The 22167-nt window shown below is 41.2% G+C and overlaps 1 protein-coding gene across 1 annotated transcript; it reads right to left on the bottom strand.

The window, feature by feature from the left end:
- Window positions 1–1246: 1246 nt before the first annotated feature.
- LOC308371956 (syntaxin-2-like) lies at window positions 1247–6764 on the bottom strand (the record flags this gene model as incomplete). The annotated part of the gene is made up of 10 exons (XM_080847026.1): window positions 1247–1336; window positions 1739–1849; window positions 1938–2075; window positions 2422–2495; window positions 4616–4724; window positions 4862–4935; window positions 5616–5690; window positions 5933–6032; window positions 6165–6236; window positions 6735–6764. The coding sequence occupies 10 exons, from the start codon at window positions 6762–6764 to the stop codon at window positions 1247–1249; spliced, it is 873 nt and encodes a 290-aa protein (XP_080703152.1).
- Window positions 6765–22167: the final 15403 nt, after the last annotated feature.

The raw sequence follows: 22167 nt of genomic DNA, 5'->3' as shown, positions 1-22167 counted from the left end.
TTATCATGTTCACTGGAAGAGGCTGAAGTATCACCATAGTAGCCATAGCAACTGTGCAAGAGCTGAGAATATAAGAAATGATGTGAGAACAAAGAGTGTGCTGACTGCATTGAACAAAAAGGACACCTTTTTTATTTTTTCATGAAATTCACATCGTTTGTATAGATCTTCACAAACTATATACACAAGCTGTGGATCCTATTGTGTAAGGACTGTCAAAGTTGTCTTACCAATACAAGCATTCAGCTGGATCACTTCCATAACAGTCACAAAAGCGCAAGGTACACAACAAGCTGTGCCCCATGCTTCGTAATGTTAAAAAGCAGATCTTATCTGGCATGTTTCATTTTCAGTCATTAACAATGCCTCTTTTGGAGGATATGTGTAAGGAAAGTTTGCCATCTAAGGAAAAATGGATATTTCAAATATCACTACCAAACCCATGAGAAGGTCTTTAGCATTGCTATGGGAATATGTGAAGATGCTATAACAGCTAACTTAATCATATCAAAGACGGAATCACTGTAGTGCGTTTAAACACCAAGCAGAAAGACTAACAAATGGAGGAGTGGTTGCGTATTATGAGTATGTTTGGCACAACTGAATGTGAGGATAGAAAAGAAAATATCGACTGACATTACTGCTATAATTGAAAGAGCCCGTCGCCAAATGATGACATTTGCAAACATTCCACATAGAAATGTAAACAGGATAAGACAAGTTGACACCTTGAGCGAAACCATCCTGAGAGTCTAAAAAAGTCTAGATTTTAATGGTTGGCTTGCCATACCTAGGTCATCACCACAACTATTTAATTTGATGCATATTCCGTAGGTAAGGTGCAAAGTCTTTTGTCTTTACAGACTGAACAATGAAAACTAGGAACTGAAAATGCACATTGTTGTCAAACTGAGGTAGTTGTTTCATTACTGTGCTGATCTGGTTGAACCAAGACTGAGCCCTGAATTGACTCATTATAACTGCTAAGCAGGACGAACAGAATGTACATGCAATCAATCAGTCTGTATAAAGTTGTTAGGAATGTTCATGTCTATTTGTTACTGATGTCTCATCATTCTGCTAGGATTTGGAATCTCACTAGAGTGTCTGCAAGAATAGGGAAAGTAAGGTCTAACACTTAAGGGCTATAAGTTAAGGGACACTTGACACTTGAGGGCTTCCAATGTCTTCTCTGATGGACTGTGGTGATGTCTTCCCCAGTAAATGGAGAGCCAATGAGATGAAATTAGGACTTAGGCAGTCCAACAGAGAGACCAACGATTAGCGCGATAACAGCAAGCAGGACCAGCACAACAATGGCAACTATGATATATTTCTGTCAAAACAAAAAGCAGAGATTCAAGCTGGGTTAGGGATTCATACAACACATTGAGCAAAATAAATCTTGCAGTCCACACTCATACTCATATACCCCCATTTGAGAAATATTTAGCAATAGTTTATTTTAGTCGCATTACAATTCTTACAAACACTTAAAATGCAAATCACAGGCATACAGATACAAATATTTTTTTTTATTTACAGTCATTCATCTAATTATAACACAAGCTTACAGAAACTTCACAGCTTTTCATCTTTTAGTTCATCACAAAAGGCCTCTTTAGGCTTACAGGCCTTTAATCATCACATTAGTATAAGTGTCGGCGCCTGGAAACGGTTGCTACTGCTCCTCCACACTACTTCTGAAAAGGCTGGGGAAACTGGGGAAGAGCCTTACCCTGCGAGCCTGTTTCTGGTACCGCACTGCTTTCTTGGTCTCAATCTTCCCACTAATCACATACTCTGATGCACTGCTCACGTTCGTCTCGATGTTGTTCATCATCTCCCCCTAGTGGTTAGAAGCAGGTAAAGCAAAACTGTCAGATGAGCGCACCAAGCCACAGCAAATGGCAGGCTTTTAATAGATGCCATCTTACCTGGGTCTCCACCAGTACAGCGATGTCCATAAACATCTCATGCAGTTCTTTGATGCTAGCTTCTAGCTTAAGGATGTCCTGATGCCGTGACTCAATCTCATTCATGGCCTTCCGTGTGATCTGTGCATCTAAGAGGATCTGTGAGAAGATCAATGAGCTCTGTTTGTTTTGACATCAAGAGTTTCAATTCAAGAGGTGTCCATGTGTCTTTTTCTGGATGGAGCACTTGCAAAATGTCAGCTGTGAGCTCTATAGCAGACCATTGTATGTATGGTGGATAGCTGTGGTTCGGTGTAGAAATGTTTATTTCAAATCAGTTTCTCCTTTTCCTGTCCTAATCCATTGTAATCAAATAAGAGGCATGTAAAGTGAATGTTTAAATATCATTAGTGATTTAATGAAGGATAGCTGCAAATTAATTATCCACCTAGTGACCCTAAGCTCCATGACACCAACATAATTATGCTATTTAGTTGGCACTTACATCAGATGTGAAGACAGCAGGGTTTCCACTTTGCAACATGGCCTCCAGGTCTTCATCTGTGGTCACCCGTCCAGCTGAAGGTTATAGAAATACTCTAAACAACTGGTCCATGGCATAAAATGGCCGTGCAATGATATAAATTATCCATAGTGGTTTTTACAAAAGAATGTCTCCGTTGAAAAAAAGTGTAAGTTAATTTTTTAAATGTGTATAGCAGAGACATGGATGAGACAGAGACAAGTTGAAATAGCTTTTCTAGTCAAAGAGATGTTTTGACACAAGGTAAAATATGTACTGTATATACAGTGGTAATTGGACTACTTACTAGAAACACGTCTGGTATTTTTCTCACTTGAAGTTAGATACATCAGGCTCTATGTTGTATGGTGGACACCTGACCATCCCATTCCAAAACCATGGGCATTAATATGAAGATTTTGGAATGCGTCATTCAGCCAAAAGAGCATTTGTGAGGCCAGGCACAGACCTAGGGTTGAGGTTAGGGCTCTGTGCAGGTCTTTTTGGGTGTTGGCTTGTGCACAGGAGCAGTTAGGCTGGTACAGGAGAAGGCCTTCCCCAAACTGTTGCCACAAATTTGAAAGCACACAATTGTCTAAAATGTAGTATTAACGTTACCCTTCACAGGAAGTAAGAGGCCTCGCCCCTGCCCCAGAACAACCAACAGCCCCAGACCATTACCCCTTCTCCCCCCAGAACAACCCCAGACTATTATACCTGCTCCACCAAACAGAAGGCACCGGCAATCCGGTAGGTAGCGGTCTCTGGTAGGTAGCGCTCTCCTGGCCAAACCAAGATTCGTCCATCAAACTGCCAGATAGTGAAGCTTGATTCGTCACCCCAGAGAACACGTTTCCACTGCTCCACGGTCCAGTGGAGGCATGCTTTGAACCCCTACAGCCGCCGCTTGGCATTGTGGATAGCGATGTCAGGCTTGAGTGCAGCTGTTGGCCATGGAAACCCATTTCATGGAGCTCCCAGCGCACAGTTCTGGTGCTGATGCTGCAGCCAGAGGCAGTTTGGAACTCTGAAGTGAGTGAGGACAGGCCGTTTTCACGTGCTACGCCCTTCAGCACTTAGGCGCCACTCTGGAAGTTTGTGCGGTCTGCCGCTTCATGGGCTCTTCCACTTCACAATAACGGCAGTTAACTGAGGCAGATCTGGCAGGGCAGAAATTTCACGAACTGACTTGTGGCAAAGTCTGCATCCTATGACGATGCCAGGCTTAAAGTCCCTGAGCTCTCCAGAACAGTACATACCAATCTACTTCCAAGGTTAGTCAATGGAGATTGCATGGCTATGAGCTTGATTTTTATTCTCCTGCTAACAATAGATGAAACACCTGAACACAGGAAATAGGACGAGTGTCCACATACCAGGAGCGAGAGTGTCCATCATCTTTAATATTCCATTAAGGGATTTGGGGGTTGAAACTCAAGCAAAAACTTCTACTAGCTCTACCAATACCTCAGTGTAACTACAGAGGCAATTTAGTTGGAAAGTGAAAATTAATTATGAATGAAGAGTAAGCATTAGGTCTAATGAGCTGTAAAATAAGCTCTGTGCTTGAAAATGACTGTATATGTTTACATCCTCTTTTCTTTAAACGAGGTAAAGCTTTTACCCAACCCCAAAATACTTCCTCTGAACATATTACAACAAATCCATCAGTCAGCCAGGTCTTTACCACACTACAATGTCATTTTGCATTGTTCAACACCACAATACAATGGACAACCAAGCAATCACTTTCTCTTTAGAATGTTCACATCATTATTTGAGATGGGGAAATCTGAAACCCACACCTGCTGGAAAGGTTGAATCCTTCTCACAGGCAGACACAGGAGAAACCTCCTCACCAGAGCAGAGAAAGTGAACAGCCCTGGTCACATGACCAGAAAACAAACACTTAACTCCCTGGTTGCCTGGCTCTCTTGTGTGCCGTGTCCATGGTGACGGGCGATGCAGGTGTCCTGTGGCCTGCCGTCTGCTCCCTGGTGTGGTGAGCACCTGACTGAGCCCCGGAGGCACACACTGCCCTCCCAGCTGTGGCTCACCGCCACTCACTGAGCAGTGTGACCAGCTGCCCTTTTAGTCCGCTAGAAAAGAGCAGGCTACTCCTTTGTGTCCGAGTGTTTTGTCTTGTGCGCAGGCAGGAGGTCAACATGTTACTCACTGATCTCGAGCTGTCTCTGGATACGGCTTTTGCTCTTGTCCCTGAAAGACACCTGGGCTTCGCTGTACGTGGTCATGACCTCCACAAACCTACGTGCTAGCATTGTGTGCTACGGAGAAAAAGAGAGAAAACCCACAGAGAAAAGGGAGTAAGAGAGAATGCAGTGCTTGTCATACATGAGGCGACCTTTAACCCTTATGCCCAAACAGAATCAGTACAAATTCAAGTGCAGTGTTGTGGTCTGACCTGTGTTTTCTGAATGCGATGGCACACGGAGGCAGTATTGGCGTTTTCATCCTCAGGCTGGCACGTCTGAATGTCTACACAAATCAGAAAATAATGATGTGGTAAATCAGTGATCAATGAAAGAAGGATTATGGAGTTGCTGTTCCACTCAGTGTATTGTGTTAGAATACATTTTATTTGATCAATTAAATTAGACTTCAACTGTTTTATTTCTACTTTACCGGAAGTACTCTTTCAGATGTACTCTACAGACCCCTTTTAAGACACAATAGCACAAGCAAGTCCCTAATATTTATGAATACAGTGTTCTACTATCCTGTGAATAATGGAGAAACTGTTTGGACTGCCTAGTGAAACTGATCTGAGGAACATAAAGTGTATGATAAAGTGTATGTGTCTGTGGCAGCTCTTTGCAGGGGAAGCTCTCCCCCTTCAACCTGCTTTGCAAGTCAAATGCATTCTAGCAATGAGATGGGTAGGCCACTGAAAAGAGGGAAGTGCATTTATCTGACAGAAGAGAGACAGAGAGAGAGAGAGAGAGAGAGAGAGAAAGAGAAAGAGAAAGAGAGAGAAGTAATGGAGGAGAATTATCAATCGTAAGGCACAAATCATAAACCCTTCATGAGTTATATTTACAATAAATAGAAAATTGTGTCATATACCTTGAGGCGAAGAGGCAAGAGCAATTCCCTTAGACACCTACAGCACATTGTGCTGGAACAGTAGAGGTTTGTTTCCTGGCAGTGTCACTTACTTTTGAGCTGAATTTGAACTGAGCTGGCATGCCTCCTGATCTCATTATTAAGCTGCTCCAGCTCCTGTTTATTCTCTGTAGGAAAAGAGGGGATGGAAAGAAGAGTCTAGTTTCTAACGACAGGCAAGCACAAGGCCACTTTACTTAACTGCCCTAACCATATCAAAGTGTTTATAGTTCGATCCACGTTTGATCAATGGTAATATTTAGATGGCTCAGATGTCTAAACGAAGCATGTGTTTAAGGTCAAATCGTCATTCGTAATCATAGTAGAAGTACCACAAAAAACAGATGACGCTACATTAAAATTGGCTCACTTAGTTCTGGGTTGGGAGCAGACAGGATAGTGTTGTGCGCCCTTTTCAACTCTTCAACCTGACAGGAGATTTTATCAATAAGCATCTGGACCTCTCCCACCTGAGAACACACACAAGGTGCTCGTTATTTAACACAATCACTACAGTAACAACCATCCTTACCCCACTTTCAATGTAAACAGATCATTTGTCTATACAAATTTAGTTCAGAGCAACTCGTAGTTTCGTTTACCTTTTTAAAAAACTCATCCATATACGTTGTGTTCTCTTCGGTGTCCGTGGCATCACCTGGTAAATTATTGTTCTGGGGAGAGACATTGACACAACATTGATTTAGAAAGGATGATTTATGACATTGCATGAATGATTATGAGATTCAAATATTTATGTATGCATATAAACCTAGCCCACGACATGGCAAACATTAAAACAGGAAATGATTTAACATAAGAAAGAACAACAACAACCCGGTGGGGTGGGGGGGACACAGCCCTAAAAAAGAATAATTTAAAAGGCTTTGGTATAAGTTTTAACGATAGAAACATATTCATTTAATCATTGCTACGGATTGTAGGCTGCCGAAAATATTACAGTTACTGAGCACCTTGCGAGCTAAATGGTTGCTTAACACTAAATAACAGAAGAAAACGGTAATTTACAGAGAAAGTCTTTATGCAAGGCTTCGTTTAAAATATGGATTAGGTTACGTTCTAGTTATTTGGCTGTGGTTACGAGGCTAGTTTGCCATGCATTTCAGTTAGCCGAATTATAGGTAGAAAAACCGACAAATTATCGAACTTACCAAGTTCAGCTCTGCTAAACGGTCCCTCATTGCAAAACCTATTCAAATAATTCTGGTAACACGAAACGGGCGTTAAAAGCTATGCACCTGTTGCTTGCTTTATAATCCGTCAGACCTTGCTATCATTGTACAAAGGAAACGGCACGATCAGACACCGAAGTGAGGCCAGCATGTGTCAGTAGGCGGCGGGGGCGACGACACACACCTGATATATCAGGTAGCCTAACAGGGGTTGAAGAAACCGGCAAAGTTGAGAATTTCAAACAACGTTTGCTTATTAGATAAATAATCTTGTAAAAGTTAAACACCGAAGATTTGTAAGAAAGCATTAACACAAAATAACTAATTGTGAACGTAAAAAATCATAGACATCTGATTGACAAAAATGCGCTTTTGTGGTTATCCAGGAGATGGCGGTATTGTGTCAATTTGTCCGACTTTTGGCACCTAATTAACACAACGATGTTAGGCATGTTAATAAAAAACCTGGATATCATGGGAAATTATGTTGGTATTGGAAGCACACTGATAAAGAAAATGTATCGCTGATAAATGTCTTATGTTAATGTATAATGAATTCTTAATGAGTATGAATTGAGAAAAGGCACAGACCATGCATATTAAATGCGCTGGATCCAAGGGCTTACAAGCACATGATAACTGCCAATTTAAAAGCACATAGAAGTCAGGTTCATTCCTTTTAGTCTAATGCTATAATTGCGATTGATCTTAATGGGTGGATATTGTGATTGTAAGCCTCCAATAATTGGAGAGTTGTGAATTTTTGCTGGTCTGGTAGTGCTACAGTAGTGCAACATTATGGTCCTCTTCTTGTATAGTGAATACAGCTGACTTTCACATTGATTTTCCATTCCTGCAGTCTGTAACTGAAGAAGCAGAACAATGCAATTGTTATTTAACACTTTCACATTGCATTTCTACTGCATTTCTACATTTACTGTAAAAATGTGAATGTTCCCTTATCTTGCTTTTGTTCGTATGGGTAATGTGAGCTTGCTTTTGATGTGTGATTCATCTCTTTTTTTATGACACCAGAGTATTCTGAGGTGATTGAATACAATCGTAAGTCATGCTTCTGAGTAGCCTGAGCCTGGCTGATGAGATCATCCAACACACATCCTATTTTCCTGGATTGCACTCATGACTTATGTTGGAACAGGCCCATGCTGATTTATTCTAACCTTGAATATTACCAAGGTTTACTGTCTGCAAAAATAAATGAAAGAATATCCTCAGTGCACATCGAATAAGGATTCAGTATAAGTACTGATTGAAAATTGAGAAATGAATGAATAAATAAAGTAAAAGGATGAAATATTGAAGACTAATACTGCTTTTGATAGAATACATGCCCTTAAAATGGGAAATTCCTTAAGTACATTTGCAAATTGGGGAGCGTTATCAGAAGGTAGGATTCTGTCGGACCAATCAAATTGTCAGGGCGGGCTTTATACAATGGACAGATGACCAACCAACGCTTGAGTTGATTAGATAGATAGATTATAAATTGAACCAAGATGGCGGTGTCTCGGGAGCTTAGTGGGACATATTTTATGTGATTTAAGCTATATACACGACTTTCTTATGTCTACATTGACTCGGTTAGTTGTGTATGTGCAACACGAATGTTGCAGAGGATTGGAGGTCTAAACTGAAGCGCTCTAGACCATTATTGATAGGTCATTACTAACGCTTAGACAAAAAATCCATTGAAACACATAATAGCTAGCTAGCCTTGCTGCTAATAAGTACGTGACTAGGCATATCTCACAGATATTGACAGCGCATTCATTTTGAAAGAGGAACAGTGAAATGCGATCAAGGCATTTGGCGATCGAAAATATGTTTTTGCCGTCCTTCCTACGGGATCCGGTAAAAGTTTGAATGTATCAGATGGTCATAATATGTTGCTCTGATTAGTTTTAGGTATCCAATTGAGCGAAGAGGCATTTTGTTTCCTGGTTCGTTGAAACACGGCCCATAATCACAGCCCAATGGGTCAGTATCAGACTCATATTCTGACTAGAATTATGAGTATGACATCGTCAGGCTACAAGGGTATCACACAATCTCACGAAAAATCTAGTATGGATGGTGATGGTACAGGGCTTTATCCGAAGCCAGGCTGTGTATAAGGAAATAATCAAAACAGGTTCAAGATTTGACTTGAGATAATTCTACAGATATCAGTATTCTACAGATATACACGTCTAATCAACCTATGTTTAAGTAATTGTGTAAGAAAATAAAAATCCAATTTTTAGAAGGAATACTTAACAGCCTGACTGACAAGAAAAACAAGAAAAACATGATACTTTTGGATGGTGTGGTTTTAGCACCCTGAAGTGTTAAGATTGTTTACAAAGTCCACGCATTGAATTCATCTGTATTTTATTCCACCAGGTCAAGCACAGCTGTACCATTAGTCTTAACACACATTACATCGTAAATAAAGGACTTTTGGCTTGTCTCTCCACGGACGTCCTACTGGCACTGCAAAATTGCCTTGAATATAATAAAAGGCAAGGTGACAGTCACACCTGCTCAATTTAAGACGCAACAAATACAAAATAAATGTTTTGAACTGAAGGAAAAAAGAGCTACGTCAACCAGCTGAAAGAATGAAATCGGACCAGAAAATGAAACAAATCCATCAGTCAGACACAGGGGGAAATAGGGAGACTGCTGAAATCAATCGAGACGAGTGGATGAAAGAAGTTTTGATTTGAGCGCTTATGAAAAGTTCAGAATTTACAACAAGCTTTTACAATCAAGTTCAATCTGACCAAACAAGGGGCTTCAGAGAGTCGCGAGATCTGACTGGCTGTCCCTCCTGAGGAGGAGACAAAGTTAAAAGATGAGCCTAAAACAGTTCCACGCGACAAGGTGATTGAAGAGATATTCTACATAAATTGCAAAGTGCCAGCAGGGAAGCCCCCTGGAATGACAAATGAGTTTGTTGTAGGCCGTGAATCTGTGCCTGACTTGCATTGAAGGATTTGAGGGATACAGAGAATAAATGTAATCGCATCTGTGAGGTCATCTATATTTATGACACAAGCTAGGAAGGAAAAGCAAGGTCAAGACGGCAGGTTCAAATAGAAAGGCTGATTTAAGAATGCAAGCAGCTGAAGAAGCAATGGAAATGAGCAGATGGGGAACAGAGAGAAGGTATTAGTGTACTGCAGTCAGATGGTGAACAGAGAGAAGTTATTTGTGTACTGCAGTCAGAGGATGAACAGAGAGAAGGTATTAGTGTACTGCAGTCAGATGGTGAACAGAGAGAAGGTATTAGTGTACTACAGTCAGAGGATGAACAGAGAGAAGGTATTAGTGTACTACAGTCAGAGGATGAACAGAGAGAAGGTATTAGTGTACTACAGTCAGAGGATGAACAGAGTGATGGTATTAGTGTTCTGCAGTTAGATGGTGAACAGAGAGATGGTATTAGTGTACTACAGTCAGAGGATGAACAGAGAGAAGGTATTAGTGTACTGCAGTCAGATGGTGAACAGAGAGAAGGTATTAGTGTACTGCAGTCAGATGGTGAACAGAGAGAAGGTATTAGTGTACTGCAGTCAGATGGTGAACAGAGAGAAGGTATTAGTGTACTGCAGTCAGATGGTGAACAGAGAGAAGGTATTAGTGTACTGCAGTCAGAGGATGAACAGAGAGAAGGTATTAGTGTACTGCAGTCAGATGGTGAACAGAGAGATGGTATTAGTGTTCTGCAGTTAGATGGTGAACAGAGAGATGGTATTAGTGTACTGCAGTCAGATGGTGAACAGAGAGAAGGTATTAGTGTACTGCAGTCAGATGGTGAACAGAGAGAAGGTATTAGTGTACTGCAGTCAGATGGTGAACAGAGAGAAGGTATTAGTGTACTACAGTCAGAGGATGAACAGAGAGAAGGTATTAGTGTACTGCAGTCAGATGGTGAACAGAGAGAAGGTATTAGTGTACTGCAGTCAGATGGTGAACAGAGAGAAGGTATTAGTGTACTACAGTCAGAGGATGAACAGAGAGAAGGTATTAGTGTACTGCAGTCAGATGGTGAACAGAGAGATGGTATTAGTGTTCTGCAGTTAGATGGTGAACAGAGCGATGGTATTAGTGTACTGCAGGCAGAGGTAAAGCGTAGACTGGCCACGTTAAGGAGGGAAGCGATCCTCAGACAAAGAAGGAAGAAGAAAGAACAAGCTAGGATTGCATTCTACAACGATCCATTTATGTTTGTGAAGTTTTAACTCAATCAACAGAGAAAACGGAGAAAAGAGAAAAAGTTGGAGAGTTAAAAGAAAGGACCTAGAGGAGTATCTTCAACAGCTACATATGAACAATCAGGGACATGTGGATGTCATGTTAATGGCAGACATTCCTCAAACTGGAGAGACGGGTTCACCAATGGACGATGGCCGGCCAAGGTGGAGCGATGTGCAAGAGGTTGTGCGTTGTGAGAGGTGCAAGGACTATATCGGCTCCTGGCCCTAATGGTGTACCTTGTTGGGTCTATAAAACAGGGCCTGGAGTTTTGAAATATCTATGGAAGCTCATAATGATTGTATGGAAAAAAGGAACAACTGCGAGGATGTGGTGATGGGCAGGTGGTATTTTTATTCCAGAGGACAAGAACACTTGTGAAGAGGAGAAGAAATTGTGGTGTTTGCAGTTTGGGCTTTTGACACAAGGCACATCACAGCATTGAGAGATCATTGGGCAGGTAAAGAGTGGAAGAGCAAAGTTTGGGCTAGGTGAGAAATCATGGGGTACGTCTACATTACCGGAGAGGAAGCAGATGGTAACTAGTTTCTTTGGTGTGAGAGGAGCAGACTAGTGGGCAGGAGGCACATACAAACAGTACTGGCAAATATGGTAAAGCATGGGACTGACTTCAATTTCCACAGTGTATTGTTGTGACTGCTATGAGACTAGACATTATGTTGTATTCTAAGTGTGAGCGCATTGTTAACTTTATTGAGTTAATGATGAACATGCAATTGAGGAAGTCCTTGAAAGGAAAAAGCACACATAGACCAGATATAGCTAAATCAACCAGATCACTTCTGTTGGATTTTGGTTTTCAAGGATGGTCTCTCAAAGGAGCTTTAAAGGAGTTGTCTGAAACTGCTGAAAAAGTGAGCCAATGGTTGTGACTGAGGTGCTTGGAGACTATTCTGGGTTGTGAATTAACCTGAACAACTCTTGTGAGCACGCACTGTAGTTTCATGAGATGGGATGTGTGTATGCACAATACATTTTTTCACAAAACTCTACATCATACAACCATTTTTTTCTTATAATATAATAAGTCATTTAAATATAGTTGGAGGATTTCATAAAGAGTTAAGACTGCTGGTTCTTTGATACAGGTTAAAACTACAATGATGGTTGCAGGCTGAGGAAGTAGCTTCCTGCGCCTGACGGTTATTGTAGACAATCTGGGCTTCTTAAAAAAAAATGTAGAATAGAAGATGGGCAGCGCAGAGAAGCAAAAAATTCAGCTCCAGCTTCAGTCAGCATGGTAGTGAGTCAGTGGCCACCACTCTTGTCCTCTGGGTCTGTGTTCACAACCAAAGCTGCAGGTCACAGATGGTGTTTCTCGATAGGTAACTCGTCAGTAGCCCACATCCCACAAAATACATTGACGGACTATACATGGTCTGTTACGAAGCTCTCCCCACGATTTGATATGGTAAACGGTAAAATCTAGCTTTTTTTATCAACAGCGTAAGTTGCTATGGTGTTGTTCCTTTGAACCAAATTGTTGTACACCAGAACTTCACCTTATTGCTAACAGGACAGTACTTCAAACGTACCTTCTTCACTTTTTCTAAAGCTGTATTTATCTCAATAGAGTATTGAACCCTCAGTCATATCCATGTTTTTATAGAAACTGCCGTCCCTGTTTGTCTGTAGAGTATGTACAGTGGTGGCCAAAATTACCTGACAGATCTGAGAATATTTACCTTTTTTTTGCCTTCAAATCATGATTTAATTTCAGAATCTGTCGTAGGTAGTTCCGGCTATAGTTAGAAGAATGTTTAGGGTCATTGTCCTCTTGGAAAATAAATCCAGGCCCAATAAGACGACTCCCAGAAGGTACTCCGTGCCTCACCAAAATGTTGTGGTATACTTTCTTATCCATGATGCCATCAAAGTCACCTGTTCCTGGGACTTAAATGGCACCCACACCATACTACTACCCCCTCCTTGTTTAACTGTTGGCAAGAGACACTAATTTGTATATCTCTCCCCCTCACTTTGTCGAACATACACTCTTTGCTTGTTGCTAAACTATTCAAACCTGGACTCATCAGTCCACAACACTATACCAATCTTTCTTTGTCCATTTCTTGTGTTCTATTGTACATTTCAGGGGTTTCACTCTTTTTTCCCTTTCAGTAATATTTCCTTGCTGCTATTCTGCCAAAAAGTCCTTCTTCTCCCAGTTTCCGACACAAAGTCTTTCTTCAGTCCTTATGACTGATCATTTTGAGATGCTTCACTTGTCTGTCTGAAAGTTTCTTTTTTCAACCTTTCCCCTTTCGCTCCTGGTGTCATGGTGGTCTAAAGTGTACTTTACAGTGCTTGGACTACATCTCAAGTCCTTGGGTATGAGGCAGTAACTTTAGCTAGCATCAAAAAGGGCCTTTATTCGAACCTGTTGCTCACTCGTTAGCTCATTCTTCACCTAAGCCATGTTCAAAGAGCAACGTGTGCTTCAAGACTGCTTCTAGAGGCTTTGAATTTATACCAATTGGTGGCGTGGCCTCAGTGACCAAACCCTGATGTTACCAATCACTTAATGAGCAGGATAGGCCTTGTACATTCAAAAGAATCACCAAGCTGTTTCATAAGACTCTTGCAACACCATCAATTTATCATACCTGACAATGATTACACAAGGCATTTGGCTTCTTCTGTGAAGGAACCTGATTGTGTAACATTGACAGTGAAAAAGGCCTACTTGTTTTTGTAAGGAAATTGACCTAAATCTCCTTTTGATGCCTCTATTCTATGGTTTATAGAGCATAATGATGACTTTGAAGATATTTCATTCATTTTAAGGGTATTTTAATGGCCAATTCAACAAAAACAACTGAAACCTCTTAAATATAGTGTTCTAATAATAATAATAAAAATGATAACCACTATATGTCTGTATGAATAAGGATGTGTAGTTTCCCATGCTCCCTCAAGTTCTATTGGCTGTGCTGAATTCACAATGTATTTCGAAATTGTATTTTTCGGATGTACGTCAAATGGCGTGCTGGAGGCTAAAGTCACATGAAACTTTTCAGCCTCCATAGCAAGATATGCGTCTGTTGCCAGACTTGTTGAAAAGACATGTCGCCTCTGTGTTTGTGTGTTTTTAAGCAATGGAACTGCAATGTGTTTCAAGTCTGGCTAAAATCCAAGAGCTAAATTTCAGCGGCCATTTCTTATATTTCACCTGCATGTACTTTATACCATTTATGACTGATCTTTTAACAATTTTCTTCATATGAAATATTTAGTCCTTCACCTTCTGTAACTCTGCTTCAGGAAAGCTCCCCTCAATCTTTCAGCTTGTAAAGTGCAGTAAAGCGGAGTGCGCACTCTGTGACGATAAACATTTCATCAGTGTTTTTGATTTATTTATGCGTTTATTTGAAAAGGGACAGTGTACATTGATAAACATTTCCCAGAAAATGTAAATGCACCAGATTAGCTAGGTATGCTAGTTTTTATCCGTTGTCCCTTGGGCAGCCAGAGAGATATGGAAATGAAAGAAAGAAATAATAATAAAAAATATATAATTAAAATAAATAATAATAATAAAAAAGATAAGCAACAGTTTGACAAAACAGTGCAGTCAGGAAAACTAATTGTAAAAAACAGATAGACATACAAGGTTAACAACAGTGTGACAAAACAGTGCAGTTAAGATAGCAAATTATAAAAAACCAGACAGACAAGGTGTTTGACATAAAAAGTTACGGTGAGTAAACCCGTGCTCGTACTCTTTGTCAAAAAGACCTCATAGTTTTGATATGCGCACTGTATCACACTTCTTAAACTTAAAATCCAGTCTTTTCATGTGACATAAAGAGATCGTTCCATACAATTTTAGAAACACTTGAATCAAGTTATCAAGGCCTACATCAATGGGTCTCATACTAATACCTCTGTGCTGGTGGCGGTTAGAGCTTGAGATCAAATCATGTTGAATATCTGTATCTCTGCTGGAGTGTTGAGCTGTAAAATACTTCCACATGCCCGTCTTCAGCGGTCGATTGAGTCTTTCCTCCACTGAGTCTTTTAAATCTCTTGCTCTGCTGAAATGTATTATGCTGTCCAGGTATTTCTTATGTTTATTAAAATAATCTTTTCTGCTGTCGGTCTGTACTTTCGTGGGGATTTTACTCTCCTGCAAGATTGAAGGGAAAGCTTTGGTGACTTCAGGGTTTTAGTCATTTTTGAAAAGACAACTATGACTGTAAGTATATAATGTCTGTCATTAATTTTCATTTTTCAGATCTGCCTGAAACCTGTACAGAGGACTGGGGGCAAACACTCAGTTCCATGGAAACTGTTCATGTACAGGTATGTGCAGTGTGTGGGCATCTTGCACAGACAGCCTCTCATCTACTTTTTCCTTAGATATTTTCTCCCAATTTCTGTTCAACCACCCTGACAAACCTTTCTTTGCTCCCATAGGAACCCAGGTCTGAAAGGTTATTATAGGTTTACAAACAGACACGCTAACCCCTTTTCTTTGTACAAGACTTTAGCTCTTTTTTTTTTTTACACAGGCCCCTAACACAAATTAAACGCTTAGTTCAAGGCATAGCATGTTTATGACAAGAACACAGTTTTTTTGGTTGTAGAGACTATTTTGTTATTGTTTCGAGAAAATATTTTTTTTTTCACAACATTCCAGCTAGATCCACAAGCAGATGTGCATAAGTGCCTTCAAGAGCACATACATGAACATCATCCAATATACGCTCTATCTGAATACTATGCATCCATAGGAATACAAACACTATTATGTTGTGTGCTACATCTACAAACAGTGTGTGAAACCATAATAAATGCCAAAGTGAAACTCCACTACTTGCTTCTCTCCCTCTCGCTGCAGACTGTGTGTACATTGCCCCCAGTGCAGAGTTACGTCATGTGCCTTTCTGACACGTCTCATCCTTGGTCTCAGTCTCAGACTCTGCAGTGCTGTCGTCATGCACAAAAGGTTCAGAGCCCTCATCATCCCCCATGGCAAACACGTTTCTTCAGCAGCGATATGATGCAACGAGGAGTTGGCTTTTGAGTGGCCGTCTCAGCACATCTCTTCAGACGGCTGCTTTTGTAACGGTGCGCAGCCATGCGGCCCTGCTCCAGGGGGTGTGTTCTCTTTATCATCACGCTCAGGTTCTGCACAATCCACCTCCAGCGAATCCACCTCCAGACGTTTCAAGCATCCGCAATATCCTCATCAGTGAGGAAGTTTGGCTGTTTCACGGGCCCAGAGCCAGACAGCACAGCTCCTCTGTGTACACAGCCTTGGCAGTCAGGTGTTACGCAATCTATTTGATATTCTCATAAATATGCGGCTCTTTGCACAGCAGAAACAACACAGCCTCTTAAATGCCTGTTAGGTGGTCTTTGTTGGCATGACAACCATGTTGTCAAGCATCAGGGTGAGGAGGAAAGAGGTGGTCCACAGCGCCTGCTCAATCTCTTTAAAGTTGTTGATCGTGTAATACTTTGGGGGTGCACACGGGCAGGGGTGATGTCTCTGGCTAAGATCCCATACCCATGTGCGTGTGGATGAATTGTTCCAAAATTCTTGTTGTTATTGTTGTCTTGTTGACACACACACACACATACACATGCTTTCTTTACTCCACACCCCCCACATCCTGTTTCCTGACCGGGTGTACTGGCACACCAAACAAAACAAAAAAAAAAAACACTCAAACTGCCTGGTGTGTGTCCTCTTGACCTAGGACCAGACATCACTTATTAAATATGAATATCGGACGTTATGACAGATGCCATATAAATCATATCAACAGCATGGCCCAACTCTCTCTATCCCATCACTGGCATGGTTCTCTAATGAGCTGCTCTCAATAGACACTCTCTGCAGAGGCGGCCATCATTTGCACGATACAACACACTGAAGGGATCAATAATTACAGTGGATGGTAAAAACTCAATTATTTCTGCTTTGAGTCTGGTCTCCACTGTACCTGGACACCTCCCCTGCTCCACTGCTTCATCATGATGACACTGAAGGAGTTTAATGGCCTATTAAAGCCTTATTCCTGGAAAAATGAAATATTCTACAGAGGGGCATATTACTCCCTGATGGAAAAGCATTTCATGAGTAAACGTAAGTCCATAAGTATTTCCCACACCATTAACCTTCTGAATACTTGCTCGTCAGAGGGCTTTGGCTTGGAAAGTGGGATTTGTATAACAGGCACCGTAGGTAGAGTAATAGAGCCAATGGCATTATCCAGAGGCTATTTATCATTTGGACTTGCTACAGTCGTTGACTTCATTTCAAAAGTACTTCATTAAGATTGTCCATTGCTACATTGTCACCCTCCAAATGCTGTCTCATTGAGGAAGAGATTTACTCAGTGGGTTTATTGCAGGCTGACGAAGCCCATAAGCCTATGCATCCATTCTTTTTACGTTATACATTATTAAAAATGAAAGGAATCGTTAATTTGCTAGTATAGGTAATAAACATTCAGAAACTGATAATCACCTCATGAACTAAATTTAAAAAAAAAATGGGATGCTCACAAGAATCTGTCTGTTGTCTTGGAGGATGTTCCATTGGTAAGATCTAAAAAAGAGTATTGGGTATTTTTCTGTTTTCTTTCAGGTCACAGGTGAAGATTCTCATCTTGAACAGGAAATGAAGTAGCGAATGTGCTCTGACCTGAGAAGAACTCTTAAAGAAGTCAGCAGACCAAGAGTAAAGACGGCCTCCTGTGAATGACACCATGTACCCTCCTCCGTAAGGAAGACATTATAGAATATAAAAGTGTATGGTGTGGTCCCAGCCATGTTGTTTGTTTCCCATTTACAGAACCAGAACTGTGTACAAACAAAAACATTTTTAGCGCTTACACAGAACAGACAGCTAGGATTCCAACTAGGACACTGAGGAGCAACTGCAATGTGACTTAAAGTTTTTGGATTAGAATCAGACTGCTACTTTTATGGAAGAGTGATCTAGTGAGGGGAATACTCTCAAATTAAATTAAATCTGTAGATGAGCATATTAAATAGCCCCCACATGTGCTGTGAGTCATTATGCCATACATCAATGCATTTAAACACATTGGTATTGAAGGGGATGTATCCAAACTGTAGTCTATAGGCTCCAATGGGTTTTGAGGTATCCTTCAGAGAAAGAGAGTAAATTGTGTATGTGTTCTTGGATGAGTTTGATGGACTATTCAGCACACTATTTTTAGAATGGATTTTGTGATGTAACTGTAATAAACCTGCTCAGAATGTCTGAATATGTGCCCCCTCCACCTGCTAGTGTCTGTGTTTGCAGAGTATGTCTTTGATACTGCCAGTCTTACTCACAACACGATGTTAAGCAGCAGGAGATGGCAAACAAACCTTTTATTTCCCGTTTCACTCTTTTGCCTTTGAAACACATGAAAACACAAAACACTTGAAAACACATTCATGGAATCAAACTGTTAATATGAGAGTAGGCATCTCTCCGTCTCTCATTCTCTGTCTGCCTAACTTTTTTCCTTTGCTTTTTTCCCTTTCTATCACTCTCTCCTCTCTCCCAATGTTTCTGCCCAGAGAGTGGAGTTACTGAAGCAGACAGCCCCATGCCGTGCTGGAGGCACAAGGGAGCAGCCCCTCCTTCAGTCCAAATCAATTCTCTTTCTGGGGAACCTGCAACAAGGAGCTTAATAACAGCTAGCTCTTCTCACTCACGTCCAGGCCAGGGGCCACAGACTACTCAACCATCCAGGAATCTCATCGAGGGACCAAAAGGGCCCGGTCGGTACCCATCGTCTTTAGCGAAGAAAGGTGAACCAAGTCACAAAGAACTAAATGCACTTAGGTCATGTATTTCCTGTTTTTTTGTTTTGTTTTAGTTTTTTAGGAGGACTTTTTCATTTTTCTCTTTCTCTCCGCAGGTAAAATACTTCAACAAGGAAAAGCAAATCACAGATGTTCCTCCAATTTGTGCCAGGGGCAAAGCTGACAGTTTAAAAAGTTTGTCAGAGTGCACATCCCCATGTGAAACACCTGTCAGAGTGGTTTGCACTCTGTGGTAACAGCGCAACTCAGAATTCAAATTGAGGTGAATGACATCGCTGACTAATGGTGCCTCGGTATTTCTCTCTAAACGAGGGCTGCTCTACAGCAGTCACTATTAGTCAGTGGCGAAATGTGCTTGACAAATATTCTCTTCCAACCCCCAAAAAGGTGTAAAGCAAAACATGGCAAAAACTGTTTGTGTGCACTCGTGGGTTTCTACCAAAATGACTGACGTCTAAAGTGAACTTTGATAGCCTTTTATTGTCAAGCTTTTTATGCGTCCTTGTCTTTGACAAGTGTCATGGTTCACCTTTTAATTCTGGTCTTTGAACATTCAAATTTATTTTGAGAGCATGTGGAGAGAAGAAATGGTGGGAAACATTTAGCTGTGTCTTTTCTGTGTCTGTTAGAGGACCACCAGACCAACCCGCTAGTACCATAAATCAGATGATCGATTCATCCTGTTCAAATGTATCCTTGATTACAGTTTTTATTTTGGACTGAGCAGTGACTGGGTTAGTTGGACTGAGCAGTGCCTGGGTTAGTTGGACTGATCAGTGCCTGGGTTAGTTGGATTGAGCAGTGACTGGGTTAGTTGCATAGTGCAGAGACTTCAGGGACAGCATGCATTGCCTTCACAAGGAAAGATGTGTTGACCTTATACATGTAATGGGTCTCGTGGGAATGTTTCTGAAATACTGAATGCAGAGGAGAAACAACCCAGAACAAAATAAGGGACTTCAAAAGAATTATGATAAACAAGGAATATCTGTGACAACTATGTACAAGGGACTGAAACAGTCTAGGCTAGTCTAAAATATCTTTTCTATGGGATGCTGCTGTAGCCTCTCAAAACTGAAACCAGAAACCCTCGGCCTACACCTACCCACACCCCACGCTGTCATGCACTTAATCTACACAATACTCTGTGCTAGCATTTCCTATAAAGCATTTCCTTTAAATCCGTAATCATTTGTTTCTAGTGGCTGCTTTATCATGTGTGGCTATGTCGTCACCGAGCCTGTATACTACGTTAGTGTAGTCTCTTTTCCCAGCTGTTTGGGACCGTATTTATTTAAGTATGGCTGCTATGAGCCACAGGTGTTGGTGCCTGGGCCGATGACACACCTGCCGTTCATTAATTGGCATGAGCCAATTGGAGGTGGTGTCTAGGCTACTTAAACTCGCCTTTTGCTTTTGTTCGAGAGAGTGGCCTGTTTAATAAGACGTTAGTCTTAGGTGCTCTCACTGGACTTGATCCATGGTCCTTTTACTTGCGCTTGTTTTTCTTTTGCTCGAGTGCTCGTGTTTAATAAGGTGCAAGCCTTACAAACTCTCATTGTCCGTTTAATATGGTATTTTATGCATAGTCGACTGTGAATTGCTTATGTGTGTGTACCTTTGATGCTTATGCATTTGTCCTTATTGAAAACCGTATTCTTTATATTCATTTAGTATTGTCATTGTTTTAACTGCTTTATGCCTTATTTGGGTAAAATAAAAAATCTTCTCCCTCCTGAGTCCTCCTTGAGTTCAACAGCATGGCTCTAAGCGCGAAGGCTATCCCGACCTTTAACAAGCACCTTGTGGCAATTTTATTGTTTTGGGGCTGTATAATAAAATTTAAGTTAATTGAAACATCCTTGGATGATTATTGCAGGAACTAGGATCAAGGCGCCTCGATTTTCCTTAAAAAAAATTCTCACTTTAATGCTTAGTTATCATCTATCCAGGGATGTTGATTTGCAGCGGAGGGTTTTAATCCAAATAAAATGAGGAGATAATCCTCAAAGCCTTGGGCATTATTTACACTGCATTACCTCAAAGCTCAGCAGACACTCTCATGCATGCTGACTCCATATCAGAGTTCATGAACAGAACCTCCTTTTCACATTTGGATAAATGCTGCAATGAATCAGCATAAAGCACCAGGAGAAATGTTATTAGGAGAATAAGCAGACTTTGCAATTGTGGTATTTAAGCTCCATCAAACTCATATCTCAACATATCATTCCCTTATTGGAAGTGTATGTTTTCAGGTAGTGCACACTAGGTGGAGCTCTTGTTTGTTTTTTTGTGCCTCTATGGTCAAAACATTGCTTCCAAACTACCCCCCATGAACTCCAATTGAACTTTGCATTTCTCCTGCAAGAGTATTTCTGCTGCAAGTATTTTTTGGTTTGTTGGCACATCTGTAGTCCACTGATGGGCTCCAACTCAAAGATGCTCTATGAGGAAAAAGCCCCACTTCAGGGCACATTCTCTGGAGAACAGACAACAGTCAATAGGGAAAACAATTTGAATGCCACATAAGTAGGGTCAGAAACCTCAGTTCCGTGACCATCCTCTGGCTGTTTTGACGACTGATTTGACTTCTATAAACCTTTTATAAAAATGTAGCCCAATCAGATAAGATTAGTCCAAATCAGAGCATTCTAAATCACTACTATCCGATGTTTCCCATCGCCTACTCTGAACATTATCTTTTTCTTTTCATCCCAATCATACTCGCTCTCATCTTCCTCGCTGTTTTCAACTGGCCTTGATGCAGGTAGAAGAGTTGGAAGAGCAGGTTGTGTGTAGCGGACAGGGCGACAATGACCATCCACCAACTCCCATCCATGTCCGATTGGCAAGGGGTGGTGCTTCAGGGAGGGATGGCATACTAGATTGGCCAAGTAGTTGGCCACGGAGGCAGTGTTGGCGTAAGCTATCTTCATCTGGGGGTAGACTGATGAATGATTTATTTTTCATGCTCTTCTACTTCACTGCACGGGCCTCAGCCATGGTGCTACTCTTGTGGTCATCATAGATGACATGTCGCGTGAACTTGAATAGATCCTGTAACACCTCCTCCTCAAGGTCAAGGCTATCTCCGCACTGTGAAGGCTGTTGTCGTGCCACTGGGCTCTTCGCCACCTGGTCATACATACTTCTTACCCTTGCCATAGAATCCAGAGTAAGCATCACATCCTGTCATACAGTGCAGCTGCACAATGCAGTCTGCCATCTCGTCAGTTACCAGATCACTGCAGACTACCGTCTCCTGCTTTCTCTTGATGTAGAGCATACCAGGCAGTTGCTTTGAGATAAACGCTGTTATGACATAGGCATC

The sequence above is a fragment of the Sprattus sprattus genome (assembly GCF_963457725.1).
Source record: "Sprattus sprattus genome assembly, chromosome: 11".
Taxonomy (NCBI): domain Eukaryota; kingdom Metazoa; phylum Chordata; class Actinopteri; order Clupeiformes; family Clupeidae; genus Sprattus; species Sprattus sprattus.
The sequence above is the reverse complement of the archived record's forward strand: the minus strand, read 5'-3'. Positions and strand labels throughout refer to the sequence as shown.